This window comes from Pseudorca crassidens, chromosome 3, assembly GCF_039906515.1.
Source record: "Pseudorca crassidens isolate mPseCra1 chromosome 3, mPseCra1.hap1, whole genome shotgun sequence".
In the NCBI taxonomy this organism is placed as follows: Eukaryota; Metazoa; Chordata; class Mammalia; order Artiodactyla; family Delphinidae; genus Pseudorca; species Pseudorca crassidens.
In genome coordinates, this window is record NC_090298.1 from 89374822 (window position 1) to 89394666 (window position 19845).

At 34.8% G+C, this 19845-nt stretch overlaps 1 protein-coding gene across 1 annotated transcript in view; it reads right to left on the reverse strand.

Annotated features, from left to right (window-relative positions):
* PJA2 (praja ring finger ubiquitin ligase 2) overlaps nt 1–19845 on the reverse strand; it is a 78916-nt gene that overhangs the window by 6107 nt on the left and 52964 nt on the right. The window contains exons 6-8 of the mRNA XM_067731401.1: nt 18109–18294; nt 12529–12640; nt 152–266 (exon numbers count right to left, since the gene is read on the reverse strand). Coding sequence (XP_067587502.1) covers nt 152–266; nt 12529–12640; nt 18109–18294 — 413 coding nt within the window. The remainder of the gene's footprint in view (nt 1–151; nt 267–12528; nt 12641–18108; nt 18295–19845) is intronic.

Below are 19845 nucleotides of genomic sequence, written 5' to 3' on the forward strand. Positions count from 1 at the left end.
AATTCCACTAGGTAAAAGTTTGTCTGAATTAGGTTTCATACAAAATCTAATGAAAATTTCTGACAGTCACTATTTTATCTTCTAGGTGCATTGGTAATATACTTGAATATGCAAAGTGTCGTTCAACATTAGAGATCAACTTTGCCCTTACCAGTGTGATCTTCAAGAACAAGGGTCTCTGGAAGACCATCAATGCTCTCCTTACTGGCTGGTGGATTGGCCACCTCAACATCCACTGCGAGAGACTCTAAATGTGCCAGGGCAGTCTGAAAATGAAAAGTCGCATTTCTTTGTTAGGAAACACTTTTTAAAACAGTAATGAAAAACTATTTTTAAAGTTATCTTCCAAAATTATATCCACCATTATCCTCTTCCTACTGGTTTCTTTTGCTTCAGTCCCTGCCCTTTTTGCCTCCTTCCAAAAGGAACCATCACCAAACCAAAAAATCAAAAAACACAGGAAAAAAAATCCCTACTTTTCACAAGTACAACAAAAATCTATCTTGTCTCAATAACCATTTACTTGTCCATCATACTTATATTTTCAAGAGTGGTTACCTCTTCCAACTTATGAGCTTATATATGAGATCAATAACATGAAAGAAAATAAATACTTTGAACAGGTTCAACTCATGAAATATAAAATGTGGCCAAGGTTACAAGATGTTCAAGGCAGGGAAGCAAATAATGCATTTCTGAACGGCTGTATCTACTACTGGTATAGAGTCAGCACACCCACATTACTGGTTCACTAGTACTGGCACAACTCATTTTATTGCACTTTGCAGGTACTGCATGTTTTTACAAATTGAAGGTTTCTGGCAATCCTGGCTCAAACAAATCTATCAGTGCCACTTTTTCCAACAGCATTTCTCACTTCATGTCTCTGTGTCACATTCTGGTAATTCTCACAATATTTAAAACTTTTTCAATATTATTATAATTGTTATGGTGATCTGTGATCAGTGATCTTTGATGTTACTACTATGACTCACTGAAGGCTAAGATGATGGTTAGCATTTTTTAGCAATAAAGTGTTTTTTAATTCAGGTATGTACATTTTTTTGGGACATACTGCTATTGCACACTTAATTGACTACAGTATAGTGTAAACATAACTTTTATATGCACTGAGAAACCAAAAATTTGTGTGACTCACTTTATTGTAGTGCTCTTGAACTGAACCTGGAATATCTCTGAGGTATGCCTGTATTCCTAGGTTATCTGGGTTGTGAACTTTATTTAGGAGTTCAAATGTCTGGAAAAAGTCACTCACAGGAATGGAAAGAACAGCAAATCATATGACCATCTAGTACAAGTCACCCTCATCTTTTTGTGGCTTGATTAGCCCTTATGGCTACAATTAGGTTAGAACTGCAGATAGGACCTATAATCACAGGATCTAAAAGGTAGAAACACACCAAGTATCCACAGATGAATGGATGAACAAAATGTGGTTGGTAAAGATAAATATTCAATATATAGTGAAATTCAGAATATTCTGATATCGTAATATGGTAATATATTAACCACTTCACTAAGAATAAATGTTAAAGGACAAGAGTATTAAAAATAATTATACTACAATAACTTATTAATGAATACTCAATATAAGAAAAGGTAAACTGTGACATCAAAAACGTAAGAGTGGGGAAATAAAAGGGTAAAGTTTTTGTAGGCAATTGAAGTTACCAGCATAAAGTAGGCTGTTAAGATGTTTTATGTAAACCTCATGGTAACCACAAAGCAAAAGTCTACATTAGATTCACAAAAGGTAAAAAAATCACCAAGTCACAAAAGGAGACAATAAGAGAAGGAGAAAGTAACAAGGGAACTACAAAACAGCCAGACAACATAATAAGAAGGCATTAGTAAGTTCTTATCTATCAATAGTTACTCTAATATAAATGGACTAAATTCTCCAATCAAAAGGCATACAGTGGCGAATGGAAAAAAAAACAAGACCCAACTACATGCTGCCTGTAAGAGACTCACTTCAGCTTTAAGAAACACATAGGCTCAAAGTAAAGGGATGGAAAAAGACACTCCATTCAAGTGGAAACCAAAGAGAGCAGGGGCAGCTATACTTATATCAGACAAAAGAGACTTTGAGCCAAAAATGGTAACAAGAGGCAAAGAAGATTATTATACAATGATACAGAATCAACTCATCAAGAGAATACAACAATCATAAATGAATATGTACCCAAAAAAAAGAGCAACTAAATATATTAAGCAAATAAAAACAGATCTGAAGTGAGATTAGACAACAATATGATATTAGGGGAGTCCAATATTTCACTTTCAATAATGGAGATATTATCCGGACAGAAAACAAAAAGGAAATATTGGACTTGAACTATACTTTAGGTAAAATGGACCTAACAGACATATACAGAACATTCCACAAAACAGCAGCGGAAGACACATTCTTCTTGAATGCACATGAAACATTATCCAGGTTAGATCATATATGTCACAAAACAAGTCTTGGCAAATTTGAGAAGACTGAAATCACACCAATTATCTTTTCTGTCCAAAATGGCAAGAAATGAAAAATCAACAATAGGAAGAAAACTGGAAAATTCACAAAAATGTGGAAATTAAACAACACACTCCTGAACAACCAATGAGGCAAAGAAGAAATCAGAAGATATCTTGAAACAAACAATAATGGAAACACAATATACCAAAACTTACAGGACAAAACAAAAGCAGTTCTAAGAGGGAAGTTTATAGCAAAAAAATGCCTACATTAAGAAAAAGGAAATATACCAAACAACCTAACTTTACACCTCAAGGAAGTAGAAAATAGTTTGAAAATTTTTTTCAAAATATCTGAAAAAGAAACTAAGCTGAAAGTTATCAGGAGGAAGGAAGTAACAAAGATCAGAGCAGAAAGTGTAGAGACCAGAAAAATAGAAAATACCAACTAACACCTGTTTTTTTTTGAAAAAGTAACATTGACAAGCCTTTAGTTAGACTAAGAAAAAAGACAAAAGACCCAAATAAAATAATAAATGAAAGAGGAGACATTACAACTGATAACACAGAAATACAAGTATCAGAGGAGACTATCATGAATAACTGTACACCAACAAATTGGATATATTAGAAGAGAAACATAAAACCTACCAAGAATGAATCGTAAAGAAACAGAAATACTGAACAGACCAATACAAGCAGGGAGAATGAATCAGTAATCAAAAATCTCCCCCAACAGAAAAGCCCAGGAGCAGATGGTTTCCCTGGGAAATTCTACCAAACATTTAAAGAATTAATGCCAATCCTTCTCAAACTCTTTCAAGAGGAGGAGGAACACTCCCAAACTCATTTTATGAGTCCAGCATTACTCTGATAGCAAAGCCAGTTTATGACACAAGAGGCATACCTTACTTCATTGAGTTCTGCTTCATTGCGCTTCACAGATATTGTGTTATTTACAAATTCAAGGTTTGTGGCAACCTTGCATGACAGTTAGCGTTTTTAGCAATGAAGTATTTAAAAATTAAGGTATATACATTGTTTTTCTAGACATAATGCTATTGCCTACTTAATAGAGTAAGTATAGTGTAAACATAACTTTTTATATGCACTGGGAAATGAAAAAATTTGTTGACTTGCTTTATTGTGATATTCACTTTACTGCGGTGGTCTGGAGCCAAACCCGCAATATCTCCGAGGTATGCCTGTACAAGAAAAGAAAGTTACAGCCCAATAATCCTGATGAACATAGATGCAAAAATCCTCAACAAAATAGTAACAGACCATATTCAACAGCACATAAACGGATCACACACCATGATCAAGTGATATTTATCCCTGGGATGCAAGGATGGATCAACACATATGAATCAATAAATATGATACAGCACATTTATAAAATGAAAAGATAAAATGCATATGATCATCCCAATAGATGCAAAAAAAAAAAAAAGAAAAAGAAAAGGAAAACACTCATTTGACAAAACACAGCAACCTTTCATGATAAAAACTTTTCACAGATGGGTATAGAAGGAACATACCTCAACATAATAAAGGCACACAAAGCCCACAGCTAACATCATAATCAACAGTGAAAGGTGGAAAGTTTTCCCCCTAAAATCAAGAACAAGACAAGGGTGCCCACTCTCACCACTCCTATTATACATAGTACAGAAATCCTAGCCAAAGTAATCAGGCAAGAAAAATAAATAAAAGGCATCAAATTGGAAAGGAAGAAGTAAAAGTGTCTTTGTTTGCAGATAAGATCTTATATATATAGAAATTCCTAGACTCCACACACACACACACAAAGTTAGAACTAATCAACAAATTCAGTAAAGTTGCAGGATACAAAATCAACATATAGGAATCACTTGTGTTTCTATACATTAATAATAAAATATCTGAAAAAGAAATTTTAAAAAATCCCATTCATGACAGCATAAAAAATTTAATAAAATACTTAGGAATAAGCTCAAGCAAAGAGGTGAAAGATCTATACACTGAAAACTATACCACTTTGCTGAAAGAAGACATGAATAATGCAAAGACATCCCATGTTCATGGATTGGAAGAATTAAAATATATGTTAAAATGTCCATACTACCTAAAGCAATATACAGGTTTAATGCAATCCCTATCAAAATTCCAATGGCATTTTTCATGGAAATAGAAAAAAATCTTAAAATCTGTACAGAACCACAAAAGATCCTTATCCTGAATAGCCAAAGCTGAAGCCGTCACATTTCCTGATTTCAAACTGTATACAAAACTATAGTAATTAAAACAGTATGGTACTGGCATAAAAACAGACATATAGACCAAATAACAGAATCGAGAGACCAGAAATAAACCCTGGCAAATACGAACAACTGATAAGGGAGCCAGGAATACTCAATGGGGAAAGGATAATCTCTTCAGTAAATGGTACTGGGAAAACTGGATAATCACATGCATAAAGCTGAACCCCTACCTTACACCACTGACAAAAATTAACTTGAAATGGAATAAAAACTTACACATAAGGCCTGAAACTATAAAACTCCTAGAAGAAAATACTGAGAAAAAGTTCCTTGACATTGGTTTTGGCAATGATTTTCTGGATGTGACAACTAAAGCATAAGCAACAAAAGCAAAAATAAATAAGTGGACTACATTAAACTCAAAAGCTTCTGCATTGGAAAAAACCAATCAACAAAATGAAAAGCCTAGCTACAAAGTGGGACAAAATATTTACAAATCATGTATCTGATAAGGGATCAATATTCAAAACACGTAAGGAACTTAAGAGCTAAAAAACAAACAATAAAAAAATGAGCAGAGGAACTGAATAGACATTTTTCCAAGGAAGACATACAAAAGGCCAACAGGTACACTAACAGATGCTCAATATCACTAATCATCAGGAAAATGCAAATCAAAACCACAATGAGATACCACCCCACACCTGTTAGAATGGCTATCATGAAAAAGACAAGAAATCAAAGTGTTGGTAAAGCTGGGGATATAAGGGAACCCTCATGCACTGTTGGTGGGAATGTTAACTGATGCAGCCACTATGGAAAACAGCAGAAAGTTCCCCCCCACAAAATTAAAAATAGAACTACCATATGATCCAACAACCCCACTTCTTGATAGTTATCTAAAGGAAATAAAATCAGGATCTTCACTGTAGTATTATTCACAATAGCTAAGATATAGAAACAACCTAAGCATCCACTTATGAATGAATGGATAAAGAAGGTGTGGTGTGGTGTGGTGTGTGTGTGTGTGTGTGTGTGTGTGTGTGTGTGCATAGATCTATCTATATATCTATCTATAAAATGGAATATTATTTAGCCACGAGAAAAAAGGAAATCATGCCATTTGTGACAACATGGATGAAACTTGAGGGCATTATGCTAAGTGAAATAAGTCAGAGAGAGAAACACAAATACTGTATAATATAACTTATATGTGGAATCTAAAAAAGGTGAACTCATAGAAACAGAGAGTAGAATGGTGGTTGCCAGAGACTGGGAGTTGGGGGAAATGGGCAGTTACTGGTCAAAGGGTACAAACTTCCAGTTATGAGTAAGTTCTGGGGATCCAAGGTAGCAAAGTGATTATAGATAACAAATTGTACTATATACTTGAAAGTTGGTAAGAGAGTAAATCTTAAATGTTCTCACCACAAGAAAGAAATGGTAGTTATGTGAGGTGATGGAGGTTAACAATCCTACTGTGATAATTTCACAATATATGTGTATCAAATCAACACACTGTACACCTTAAACTTACACAATGTTACATGTCAAATACATCTCAATAAAGCTGGAAAAATGTGGTATACACATGCAATGGAGTAGAATTCAACCTTGAAAAAGAAGGGAATTCTGACACATGCTAAAACAAGGATGAACACTGAAGGCATTATGCTAAGTGAAATAGGCCAGTTACATTAGGATAAATATTGTATACCTGATATGAGGTACCTAAAGTAGTAAAATTCATAAGATAAACAGTAGAATGATGGTTGCCACAGGATGAGGAAAGGAGGGAATGTGGTTGTTTATGTACAATGCCATTTAACTATATACTTAAAAGTAGTTAGAATAGTAAATTTTACATTATGTGCCTGTTACCACAATAAAAAATAAACAAACTAGGCTTCCTAGGTAGGAATAGGATTCTTTCTGCCTGATGGTTAACATTGCGTTCTCTTGGATGGCAAACATAATCTTTTGTATACTCCTCAAGATCTAGCCAAGATATTTTAGCAACCGTCTTTCCAAAAAGGATTTGAGATGACTTACAAAAAAGGATAGGGCCAAGGCCAAAGCAAAGTCAGGACTAAAAAAAGAGCGAGCAAAAAAAATTCACGGTAATAAAAGTTAATAAACATAGTTAATAACATTGAACACCAAATTTGACTCTGGATTTGCAGACAGATATTGCAAAAAGAAAAACAGTGTGCCAGTAATAGAAGTATTGCCTCTGACAAATTCACCTCTCATCTCCGTCCTGTGAAAATAGATCTGGGCCCTTTAAATATTTTTCCTTTGTCAGCTACCATGATCTTAGGCTGTGCAGGAGAGGGTGCTGGAGAGACATCACAGGAGGAATGGGCTGTTTAGTTCTAGTGCGCAGTGTGTGAGGCTTCCCTGTTGTGGGCTTCTGGAGCACAGACGGCTTCTGCGCCAGGCTCCTCCAGCGTGATGAAAGGTTTCTCCAGCACTTGGATCCGGAAGCACATGCAGTTTCCCCAGTGCCTGACAGCTGCAGTATAAGGTGGCCAGCAGCTTCCCCTGGCACCCATCTTGGGTGGTTTTGTAGCAGGAGCGCTTCCAGTTAGTCTCTTCCCTGTGAATAGTTTCTTTAGCACTCCAAAGGTAGATTTTTGCCAAGATCCAGAGGGCAGATTTCCAGCAAGTTCTGCCAGCATAATAGCATAAACACTTCTCTAAGAGCCATGGTTGTGTCCTCTTCAACGCAGCCTAGCTTTCAGCCCTGGGGGGTGGGGAGGTGGAGTGCTTCATCTCAGCCCTAAGGCTATTCCTTAAATCTACTATTCCTATATTCTTTAGAATTCACTTTACTTCCTAGTAGCCTAACTATAGTTAGTAATTCTTTATACTAAACTTACCCCATTCAAATTAATTGTTTTCTCCCTGTGACTGAGCTCAGACTGATAAAGAACTGGTATCAGGCATGATTCCATGAAGTAAGAATGGGATTGGTTTGGTTGAGCTTTTGGGCTTGAGCTCACTGCTGAGCTCTTTACCAACTGAAGAGGGGTGCTATCAATCCATGGTCTTCAGTGGAATCAAAATTAAACTATCACTGTGGTTGAACACAATGAAGTGCCAACTAAAGCACATGTCTTGGGAACCCAGGTGGCTGCTGCACCTGACCTAATGGCAATAATGATGACTATAAAAACTGTGACGTGGGATGGATCCTTCTGAGCGCTCCTGCACATTTACAAAGAGAAAGTGACAGACTTGGGCCCATTAACTCTCAAAGTGAAGCACGGTATGAGAACCAGAGCATGTCCATGATAGCCCCGAAAAAAATCTCTTACTTTTGAAAATCAAACATACATTTTAAATTAAATTAATTCTCAGTCAAGTTTCTCAAAAATTATATCACTGATTGGTTAAAAAACAGGATTCTGAGACTTAGAATGGGGACATCTGGTTGAACTCAGATGAAACTGACTATTTTGAATCCCCATGTCACTCTGAGCCTCCTTGTACCAGTAGGAGTAGCTTACCCTCCACAAACCAGCCTTTCTCTACTTGAAAATCCTGTGATAATTTCAAGTATAGAGTATACATCTCTTAGTACTTCTATGCCCAATAGTATAAAGTTACCAGAAAACTACAGCAGCCAAAAAAGGCAGGATGATTGAGGACACAGACTCTTGAGAAATGTAGGTTTGGGTCACACCACCAAGTAAAGAATCCCAACCAGGTGAGATTCTTGCTGATGACAGAGAAAATAAGGAAGAAAGACACTATAGCTATGAATTACAGCCTGTGACCAAATACAGAAACAAGGACTAGTAGCTTTGCATATTTTCTATTTGCTTGTTATATGTATATATTTATCTGTATCTACTAACCATTTTCTTTTTTCCCGATCTTCCCATTTTTATTTTATATAGCAGTCAACTTTACAATTTAATCTTTATATAAGAGAATATTCAGTATGACTGACAATTTATGAAGTAATTAATATAGCCAGCGATGAATACAATGACTCTTGGGACTGTTCATCTGTTCATTCTGGGGAAAAGGTGAAACTTCTTCTTTTGTTAGAATAGCTGTATCTTGCTGGGTAGAAATATAGCTGGACTGTCGTTGGACGGCAGTTGAAATGTGTGTAGAAATGTGTATACAGAATCCAAGTAGTCAAACATATGGACTGTTCCAATAATCAATTATTGCTTCTCAGATCTAAATTCACTGTTTTTGTAAGCTCTGTGTAAATGGATTTGGGCCATTTAAATATATTCCCTTCTGACAGTTGTCATGATGTTAAGCTTTGTTCATAGAGGATGCTGAAGAGACAGTGCAGGAGGAAAAGGGCTTTGCTTCTGATCCTGTTCCCACATTCCTTTTTATACTCACCGTTTTTCCACTTTATAAATAAAAGCATACTTCTTCCCCCTTCAAAGGAGCAATCTGAAATACCGGGGTCAAACTGAACTACAATGACTGATAAGAAATCTTTGTAGATGGCTTCCAATTTTCTACTTTCAAAAAAAATAGGAGGATCTAAACAACTTGCCAAGTTTTTGTGATTTTGGTAATATCTAAGAAGAATTCAGTGACAATGCTATGATAAACTCCTTCCATCCCTACCAATTTACTTATTTGAATAAGGATTTTCAATCTACATTCATAAGATAAAAAACAGAAATAAAGTTGATGCTGAATTATGCCTCATTCTAGGAATAAAATTCACTCACAAAGTAATTAGGAAGGGAAAAAAGCTTCTATCTCATTAAGAGATACATTTCTAGTAAAATTTTACTTTATGTTTAAGTAATTATCAAATTTTATAACCGTTTTTGATCAATAGACACAACAAACATTTTATACTCAATCTAAACCATTTTTTTTACATTTAAATTCCTGAACATATTTTTATTGCAAAAGTGATATAATAGGGTAAATAATATTACTTAAGATTTATGCCAAAAAATTTTAGATGTCAACGTAAAGATGTGCAAAGGAATACTTTTTTTCCCCCAAGATTTCTTTGGGAGTGAGTAAAAAGCTTTAAAATCATTTTTTCAAACAGTTAAATATCTTAAATATTTTGCCCTCATATCTGAGACAGAGATATGAGGCAAATGTTTATTGCCAATATATTCACCAGTATCTACTACCTGAAAAGAAAGAACAGCCTAGTACTGGAAAAATAACAGAAATGAAAACAACCACTGACAGAAAGAGATAGGGCTGCTGAGAAAAAAAACAAATCAAAGCACTCAGTTTGTCTTATTACTTGTTTTTGCTTTATTTAAAGAATGTTAGTATTAAATTTAAAAGGAAAAATCCTAAATTATAAATTATTTCAGTTTCATTTTTCAAAATGAATAAGTAAGTGCATGCTAGAAAAATAAAGATTTCTAGAGAGTGATAGGAAGAAGGAACTGTATTGATTCTCTAGAAGAGAAGCAAGTCTCAATCAAATTCAAATAAAATAAAGCTGAGCACTAAATCTGAAGAATATGTTATGCTGCGGAGAAGGGGAGACATTTAATGCTATTAATCTGAAACAGAAGGATAGGTGGGTAAGAACAACTGAAAGCGGCAGTGCCACTGGGTTCCTGAGAGCAGGAGGCAACAATGTGGAGACTCTATGTTCCCTGGACATACTACATTCTTTCCTTCCTCTTGTCTTTGTCCACTCTGCTAATGCCTTCACCTAGCATGACCTCTCATGACCAGTCTCTCTCGCTCTTCTTTCAAGATGCCAATCAAATGTCACAGTTCCCATTAGTAATAAACAATAAAACTCTTAATTTTCAAAACTTCTTTATAAAGACATCTCCATATTGTAGGAATCATAAACCACTGGCATAATAATGGAAACAAATCATTTAACGACTGTGAAACCAGACTCTAATATTGATGTATATTCCATGTGGTCCCTTAAAATGCCTTTAACTCAAGGAAGTTAGTGATCCTTAATCTTTATATATTCTATTCCTGATGCAGGTTATCATGCTGTGCCACTGTTTCCCATGTGTCAGAATTTGGCAAGGCAAGTTATATAATCTGGGAAAAGTCCTAAGTGTATTATCCTGTCTCATGATATTCTGACTTTTCTTCTAGTACATAGTATTTTTCCTTTTCTTCTCCCAGTTTTACTGAGATATAATTGACATACAGCACCATGTAAGTTTAACATATATAGCATAATGATGTGACTTACATACACCATGAAATGATTATCCCAATAAGTTTAGTGAGCACCCATCATCTCAATATAGATGCAAAATTAAAGAAATAGAAAAAAAGTTATTTCCTTGTGATGAGAACTCTTAGGATTTACTCTCTCAACAACTTTCATATATAATATACAGCAGTGTTAATTATATTTATCATGTTGCACATTACATCCCTAGTACTTATTTATCTTATAACTGAAAGTTTATGCCTTTTGACCACCTTCATCCAATTCCCCCTCCCCCCAACCCCCCGCCTCTAGTAACCACAAATCTGATTCTTTTCCTGAGTTTGTTTTTGAAGTATAATTGACCTAGCACACTGTATTAGTTCGTTACACTACATAGTGATTTGATATTTCTATACATTTCAAAATGATCACCATGATACACAGTATTTCTGCTATGGTCACTTTGAGAAAAACATACACTATAATGCATAACTGACAGCAATGATCTCCATGGAAGATTACACACACTTAAAAAAGTGATACCAATGCAGAGCTAACTTGTGTGTGTACCTGTGCATGCATATGTGCGTGTAGATAAATAGGTCTGGATCTCTCTATCTACCTAATACCTAATTTATAAATCTAAACTGGGCTTTTTTTTTTTTTTTTTTTGCGGTACGCAGGCCTCTCACTGTTGTGGCCTCTCCCGTTGTGGAGCACAGGCTCCGGATGCGCAGGTTCAGCAGCCATGGCTCACAGGTCCAGCCGCTCCACGGCATGTGGGATCTTCCCGGACCGGGGCGCGAACCCATGTTCCCTGCATCGGCAGACGGACTCTCAACCACTGCGTCACCAGAACTGGGCTTTCTAATCTCATTACATTTCAAGATAAAATGGTATTATAGTGTTCCTGAAAGTTCCCTCTTTCATTTTTGTTCTCTCACTTTTGACTCATTCACGTTATTACTGTTCATCTACTTTGGAAATCACTGTGGAAATAGTGATTTAAAGAAAGACTTCTTACAACAAAATCCACTAGTGCAGTGGAAGTTCCCAAACATGAAAATGCTTGGGCTTTTGACCATAGGCAAATACAATTATGAACAAGTTGTTGTGTTTTGGTCAAATAAAGCAAAGAAGGCAAGACAAACAGGCACCAAATGTGCCACATTTATTAACCTGTGTATGTGTGTGGGGATGAAAGGGAATAACTTTTCTAACTACATTAAGCAGCTAGATAGACTTAGAAGCCTTAAGAACCAAAAAAGGGAAGTGATTTGTAACATATCTTTAGAGATCTTTAATTGCAGTTAACAAATATACCTGTGTGTGTGTGTATAAAATATTCAGATTCACAGACCTGTATACAGTAATTCTATAGAGGAAGAACATTTTCTAAATGCAAGCAAAACAAACACTTTACATTCTGTAGTAAAAACTGGAAAATATTGTAATTTTAGGCAAATTGGCAGGATGTCAAGTACAATTTCTATACACATACTGAATCACTATTCAGTAATTGTTATTAAATTGGTAAGAAAATTATTCACCTTTTCTTAAAAGCAGTTAAAGAAACCTTTCATTGTTATCACTTGGCATCCCACCAACCTATATATGGGTACCAGAGCACTAAAATAAGCACTAAAATACCTCCATAGCCTGGGCTAAGCGTTCTTCTAGTGCCATGTAAGTGAGGAACTGAGGGTCCACGTAAGAAATAGCTTCAGCAACTCCTAGTCCATCTGCAAAGCCGTCAAACAGGCTGGAAAAAAAAGTACAACCGTGATTTGGGAAACCTTTATAGTGAAGACATAATTATATTAGCATACTGACAAGCCAATAAAGATGCTACAAGCAGAAAACCTTAAAATATTTTAATATAAATCTCATGTGGTGAGGGGCAGGAAGAACCCAACAGAAGAGTTAAATGCTAAGCATATGGAGGTAAGATACCATTCCCAGCCCCAATAGGCTGCCACACTCACTGCACAAAGTTTGTAAGAAAATTCTCTGTTTCTAGTTCTAGCTCTGGGAACTGTTTATGGCTGGGATAAAGGTAGTACTTTTTCCCTCCTAATTCTTTATCATATCTTTCCCCTTTATTTTAGTTTCCAATCTAAATTTAGGTGAGAACATGTTAAGAATACTGCATTTATTTTAATTCTTTCATTGGTCAAAGCCTCTTTTTCTTCTCTTACCTTGTACTGCTTAATTACTTCGGGCTTAAGAAAATTTTATTTTCTCAAGTTTATCTCACTAATCTCTCTTCTATTCTTCTAAAAACTAGGGCTCTTCCCTTATTATTCAGTTTGAAAAGATTTAGCTCCTAACTGCTCATTTTTATTATTATTATTTTTTTCTGAAGGGTTGTAAGCCCCTTGAAGAAAAATATTATGTCTTAATCTGGTCCTTATCTGCTTCCTCCATGCCTACATATACATGGATCCCTCCTTTTTCTCTAGTCTTAGAAATACTAAGTATTTCAAGATTCAGAAAACGTTAAGTATATCCTCAGTCCTCTTCTCTCTAAACCTTGTTCCCTTGGCAATTACATTCAAGTCCACCCCTTCAATTATCCTTTCTACAGATGATCCCTAAACCTCTAATTCCAAAATCCCTCTTGAGTTCTTGACCTACATTTTTAGTTTTCTGTGGGGCACTTTACCTCAATGAACTCCTACCACCTCAAATCCAAGATCTCCAAAACTGAACTTATTTTGTCTACCTAAAGGAAAACTTCTGTTGACTTCCGCATTTCTATCAGAAACTGAATATCATAGTCAGAAAAATCCAGTTACACATGCTAGCTCAAAACAGTTATGATGTCAATCTTTCTGCCACCATTAAAATTACAAATCTATTGCCCAGAGATACAGAAGTACTCCTATGAAGAATATATTAAAGCTTCGTAGTATCTAGAAATCAGCAGACATCACATGGTACAAAGGAACAGACATTTTCCTACAATCACAGATTTTAGAATTAGAATTAAAACTAAGATTACTGAATAAACCTCCTCTGCAATACTAGAACTCATTTATCTATCAGTGAAATGTAGTGCAAAGAGGAAGAGTCTTGGAGTCAGATAGGAATTTAATGTCACATTTAACTGAGTCATACTTAAACAGTATGAAAATATTATTTAACTGTTACTGTTTCTTTATCTGTAAAACAAATTAAATGAGTAGATGCACACAGGTGCCTTGCACAGAGATGGCACCAGAGTAGGCATTCAAGAAACAGTAGAACCATTTCCTCCGTGCTGAAAACATACCGCTTTCTAAGCAGGTGCATGCAGTATGGGAGAGCCCTAATAGAAGTTTGAAACTTATGTGAAGTAAGTGCTCTAGTTCTGCCTGCTGAAGCAACACAAACTATGCCCACTTTCCCTTCGCAAAAAACTCCTTCAAATGATTGGAGTCAACTATCCCCCAAGAATTCTTTTCTTCTCTAGGCCAAACAAATCTAGACACTCAGAGCATGGTACTTGGTTGTAATTTGGTAACTTAAGAATAATCAGCTAATATTAAAAATTCTAGTATCATTCATTTGGTAAACACTATGGTCATAACTGTCTCAGACAACAATCACAAAGGACACTAAAACTAGTAGTTGGTAGCTTGATAGTTTGAAAGGAAACAGGTTATCTTCCCGCTAGACGCTTACATAAAGCTAAAAATGGCAACTGTACAGTGATGATATCTGAAAGATAAAACCTTTACCAAGTGATCAGAATTAACATCATCAGTAATGGGACAATTCGACACCATGTGCCTTCTGATATGAACTGAGAAGAACAGAACATTGTTTCTAAGGTATTCCTGCTAAAAATGTGTAACTTGAATCTAATTATGACATTGGACAAAACCAACCTGAGGGACATTCTACAAAATAAATGGCCTGTACTTTTAAAAATGTCAAAGTTATAAAAGACAAAGAAGACTGAGGAAATATTCCAGGTTAAAAGAAACTAAAGAAACATGTTAACTAACATGGTGGTCTTGGATTGGACCAAAAATGGCCTTAGTGGGACAATTATAGATATTTGAATAGGTGTGTAGATTAGATAACGGTACTATATCAGTGTTAATTTCCTCATTTTGACAATTTTATTATGCTATATAAGAAAATATCCTTGTTTTTATGAAATTCATTCTAGGCTATTTATGAGTAAAGAGGCATCATGTTTGTAACTTACACATAAATGCGTCAGAAAAAAATATGAATATAAAGAAAGGAAAGAAAGAATGGTAACACGAATATGGTAAATGTTAACATTTAGGGAATCTTAGAGATATATGGGAATTTTCTGTACTACTTTTGCCATTTTTCTGTAAGTCTGAAATAATTTCAAAAGAGTTTAAAAATTCTATTATTAAAGCATGGTAATATCCACAAAGAATTAATTTCTCACAATCTTATTAGGTTAATTATTACAACCCTGATTTCTTATTAGGTTAATAATTATTAAAAATAATAATTATAACCCCAATTTCTAGCCAAGAGAAAGCTTAAGTTGTTATCAAAGAATAAATAAATGGTACATTTGGGATATGTCTAAATCCAAAATCTATGTTTTCTGCACATCAACTCCTACCACACCAATCTATGAAATATTCTCTGGTTATTCTACAATATTTCTGTGACTTACTCAAAACAAATAAACCAACAAACTTTTGATAGAGGACTTTTTCCATTTTCCTTTAAGCTAAAATAAAAAAAACAAAGGGATTTAATTTTTTCCTAAGCAGTGGCAAAACTGAAAAGAAAGTGCCTCAAATTTTGGCTTTAGATAAGAATTGCTGCTGTTTGTCATGGCTTTTCCTTTTAGTTGTCAAAATGATATGCTATTTTAATATGAAAATCAAACCACATTTTCACCTTATCAACACTTAGCTACTACCATATAAATTGAATAGAGTACCACAAAAGCAAATAAGGAGGTATTGCCATATCTAGACAAAATTCAGAACAGTAACCTTCAAAAATTTTGTCTTAAAATCAATGCTAAATTGTTTTCCATATTAAAAAAAAAAAGTACTTTGAAGCTCCCCAAATTTTGGAACAACCAGCAATGTCTCTAAAATCTTAATACAACAGCCACATTTAGAAAGATCATCAATGAATTAGAAGTTTTCAAATTTAAGCTAAATTTTGTTCAATAAAGACCTTGATTATACCTTCAAATTTTTATGTGAGGGCTTCCCTGCTGGCACAGTGGTTAAGAATCCGCCTGCCAATGCAGGGGACACAGGTTCGAGCCCTGGTCCGGGAAGATCCCACATGCCGCGGAGCAACTAAGCCTGTGCGCCACAACTACTGAGCCTGCACTCTCTGCGTGCCTAGAGCCCGAGCTCCACAACTAGAGAAGCCACTGCAATGAGAAGCCTGCGCACCACGGCAAAGAGTAGCCTCCGCTCACTGCAACTAGAGAAAAGCAACGCAGCCAAGAATAAATAAAATAAAATAAGTAAATTAAGAAAAAAAAAAAAAGCTGGTGGGACCAATGGACTACAAAAACAAGTGGAGAAAAAAATTTTTTATGTGAAACCTGTTTTGAAAGTTACTTAGAAATATACCCAATACATCAAGATCTTAAAAAATATCACACATCTCAGTAATGTCACCTCTTGCTAATCTGTCCTAAAGAAATAAACTGAAGTACAAATCAAGTTTTATGGGGGGGAAGTTTACTGCACTATTTCAATGGGGAAATAATTAAATTTTAGTGCATCTATAGGATGGAGCACCTATATAATGGAGCTGTAAAAATTATATTCATAAAATTTCAAAAATGTGCAAAAGAACGTAATTCCTCATATAAAACCATAACTGCTTCCCAACACACATAGATGACACTAAATAGGCAATTCTGTCACCTGCTGAGCACTGTAATGACTTTGTATAATGTCATCAGAGAAGACATCAGAATTAACAAGGAGTTCAGTAACAGGGGAATGGGCAGACATAAAAGAGGGAAGAGATGAAGGGGGTGTCAAGATCACCAAGACTAGGACTAGGTGAAGCCACTGATTTTCCACAATGTTTGGGAAGACAGAAAATAGGTTTTGGAGGAGAATATTTAGGATGGAATTACAAATTGTGTGGCTGTAAGGAAACCCCACTTCTACTTCCGCAACATGGTCAATAAGAGTCTGCTCTGAACATACAATTTTTTTCTTCCCCTAGGGAGTGAGAAAAGGAAACAGTAAGGAGGAATTCATGGAGATGTTGAGTTTCATGTCTGGAACAATTTGGAGAAGTACAAAGAAGTAACTAAACACTCAGAAAGAGAAACTGAAGACACAAAGCAGGCCTTAAAAACATAAGTTCTAGAAACTTGCAGGGTTACCAGGGGTATGAATGAGTTTTTCTTACCTTTATTTTTCTAAATTTTCTGTAATGGAATTTTAACTGGAAAAACAAGACAAATTCTTAAAAATATATCTGTGCAGAGATGAAAACGAGGGTAGTACCAAGTCATGATTTTTCCAGAAAAAGTAACAAAAAGGGATTAGTTGGAACATTCCCTCTATATCTCAATAACTAGCTGCTTCCAGAGGGTTACTGCACACTTGAAAAATAAGTCTAAGTTTATAAACCAAAACAGTTAAATTCTGATCATTATATCATGAGCCATAACAATTCTATAATCCATTTAATTTATATGTTACTTTTATTTGAAGCTCACTGTTCTTTGTCAGCATAAAGTAAATTTAATACATTCAACATTTCTGAGAAGGTACAATTATATTTTCCATATTTTGCATATGAAGAAGGAAAACTATAGTCTTATGATTCAATCACAGGTTTTGAAATTCTTCAGGTAGTATTCATCATGGACTTTTTATTTTTAAAGGATTATACTAAGTGTTATATTAAGGAGATTGGGATACATGACATGCATTTGTTGTATAAAAAATTTTTTTTAAAAAAGCCAAATTTAAAAGTCGGAATCCTCAAACCATTAATTGTATAAATAACTAGGATATAAAGTAAGCTTCCACAGAGCTAACGGTCAAAGAAGGAAGAGGTCATGACTGGAGTAAGAAAGAAGTTCACGTATGAAGTGACACCTGAAATGAGCTTTGAGGGAGAGGAAGACTGACGGATGAGAAAATTGAGCTATTTCTTAGCTGATTATCAAAGATTCAGTTTTCATAATTCAGAATCAAAAACAAATTCTACTCAATGATCAATTAAGGATGGTAAACACACTGTGCTACATACCTCCAGTCCACATCCAAGTCTTCACTCACACTGGAGTCATCCTCAAGGTTATTGTTACCATCCAACATGAAAGCTTCTGGCTGTGCAAATTCGTTGGCAGGCTCATTTCCTTCATCACTGCTGCTTTCATTGACTTCATTGTACTGTAACCAAGGAATTTCTCCTTCTTCCAAGGATGTCTGTTCCCTAATACAAACATTTTAATGGAAGAAAAAAATATTATTTTTAAAACACATCATAAATTTTTTCTTTAAAGAGTTCTATTTAGTGCAAGTAGATACTTTATTCTTTGAGTTCTAAATTCTTGGTACTTAGATGATTCTAAAAATCTGTTTTCTTTAAAATGTAAAATTATTTAAAAGGGAAGCAAATTTGTTATAGAGTCATATGTATATAGAAATAGCTCCTAATTACATAATAACCTATGTATTTGATATACATACTACGTTCCTATATTTCCTCTTTTGCAGGAGAAAAATAAGAAAAACTCATCCTAGACAATCTGAATCTTTAAGCCCTGATCTTGAGTAGTTTCCCTTCACAGTTAAAATAAAACCCAAGTGCTCAGCCCGACCTACAAATCTCTACATTATACATGCTTTCCCCTCAGCCCTCTTTTCCAACTCTTCCTATGTTCCTCACCGCTCTTCCCCCAACCCTCATTTACTATACTCCTACTATTCTTTCTTCTCTTGGAGCACATGGAGGTCATTCACCTTGGGGCCATTTCCTCTACCTGAAATGTACTTTCACCAGAGTTTTGCACAGCCTCCTTCCTTGGTTTTCAGAGTAAATGTCACTTCTTTCAGGGAAGCCTGTCTTGACCACTCATTTTAAGTAGATCACCAGTCACTGACTATATGTCATTCTTCTTGTTTTCATTATAGAACTTACTTTTACTTATCATTTTCTTATTTGTTTACTGTTAGTCATTCTCCCACTAGAAAATAAGCTCACAGAAACAGGGACAGAGAAATCAATAAAGAAAATAAGAAAGATGAAAGAAGTATTTCAAAACTATAAGGAAAAGGATCACTCGATAAATGCTATTGAGACAACTGGGTATCCACCTGGAGGGAGGGAGTTAAATCTCTATGTCATTATTTAGCCTTAAATAAATTCCATATCTACTTTTAAAAAATGCATGTCCATCCTCAACACCACTAAACAAAAAAAGTACAAGAAGAATCAGGAGAGACATTTTTACAAAAATCTCAGTGTCATTTTAAACATTATACAAAACCTTGAAGCCAAAGATAAACAGATTGTTAAATTTCACAACATACACATTAAAGAAAACACTTACAGAAAAGTCAAAACACCAAAAATCTGGACACAAAGACCAAATTGAGAAATATTAATAATTATATAAGAAAAAAAGGTATTTCAAGGCTGCAATGACCATTTATAAATAAATTATACTGGTAGGATTTTCTTTTTCATTTTATTTAACAAAAAAATACCTTTTACTATATCAAAAGGAGGTTAAATATAGTCTTGGCAAAGTTTAATTTTAGTTTGGGTTTTAAGATGAGAAATAATGTTATACAACAATTTATGTATTTCAACTTGAAGAACAACTCTAATTAGAATTCTATTCATTCTAATGTGCAAATTTAACTTGAGGGATAAAAATATTTATGAAAGAGATGCAGATAATGCCCACATACAAGAATCAACACATTTTAAATACAAAGAAACAGTATCTCTTTGTATAGCTAAATTCATAAATGTTTC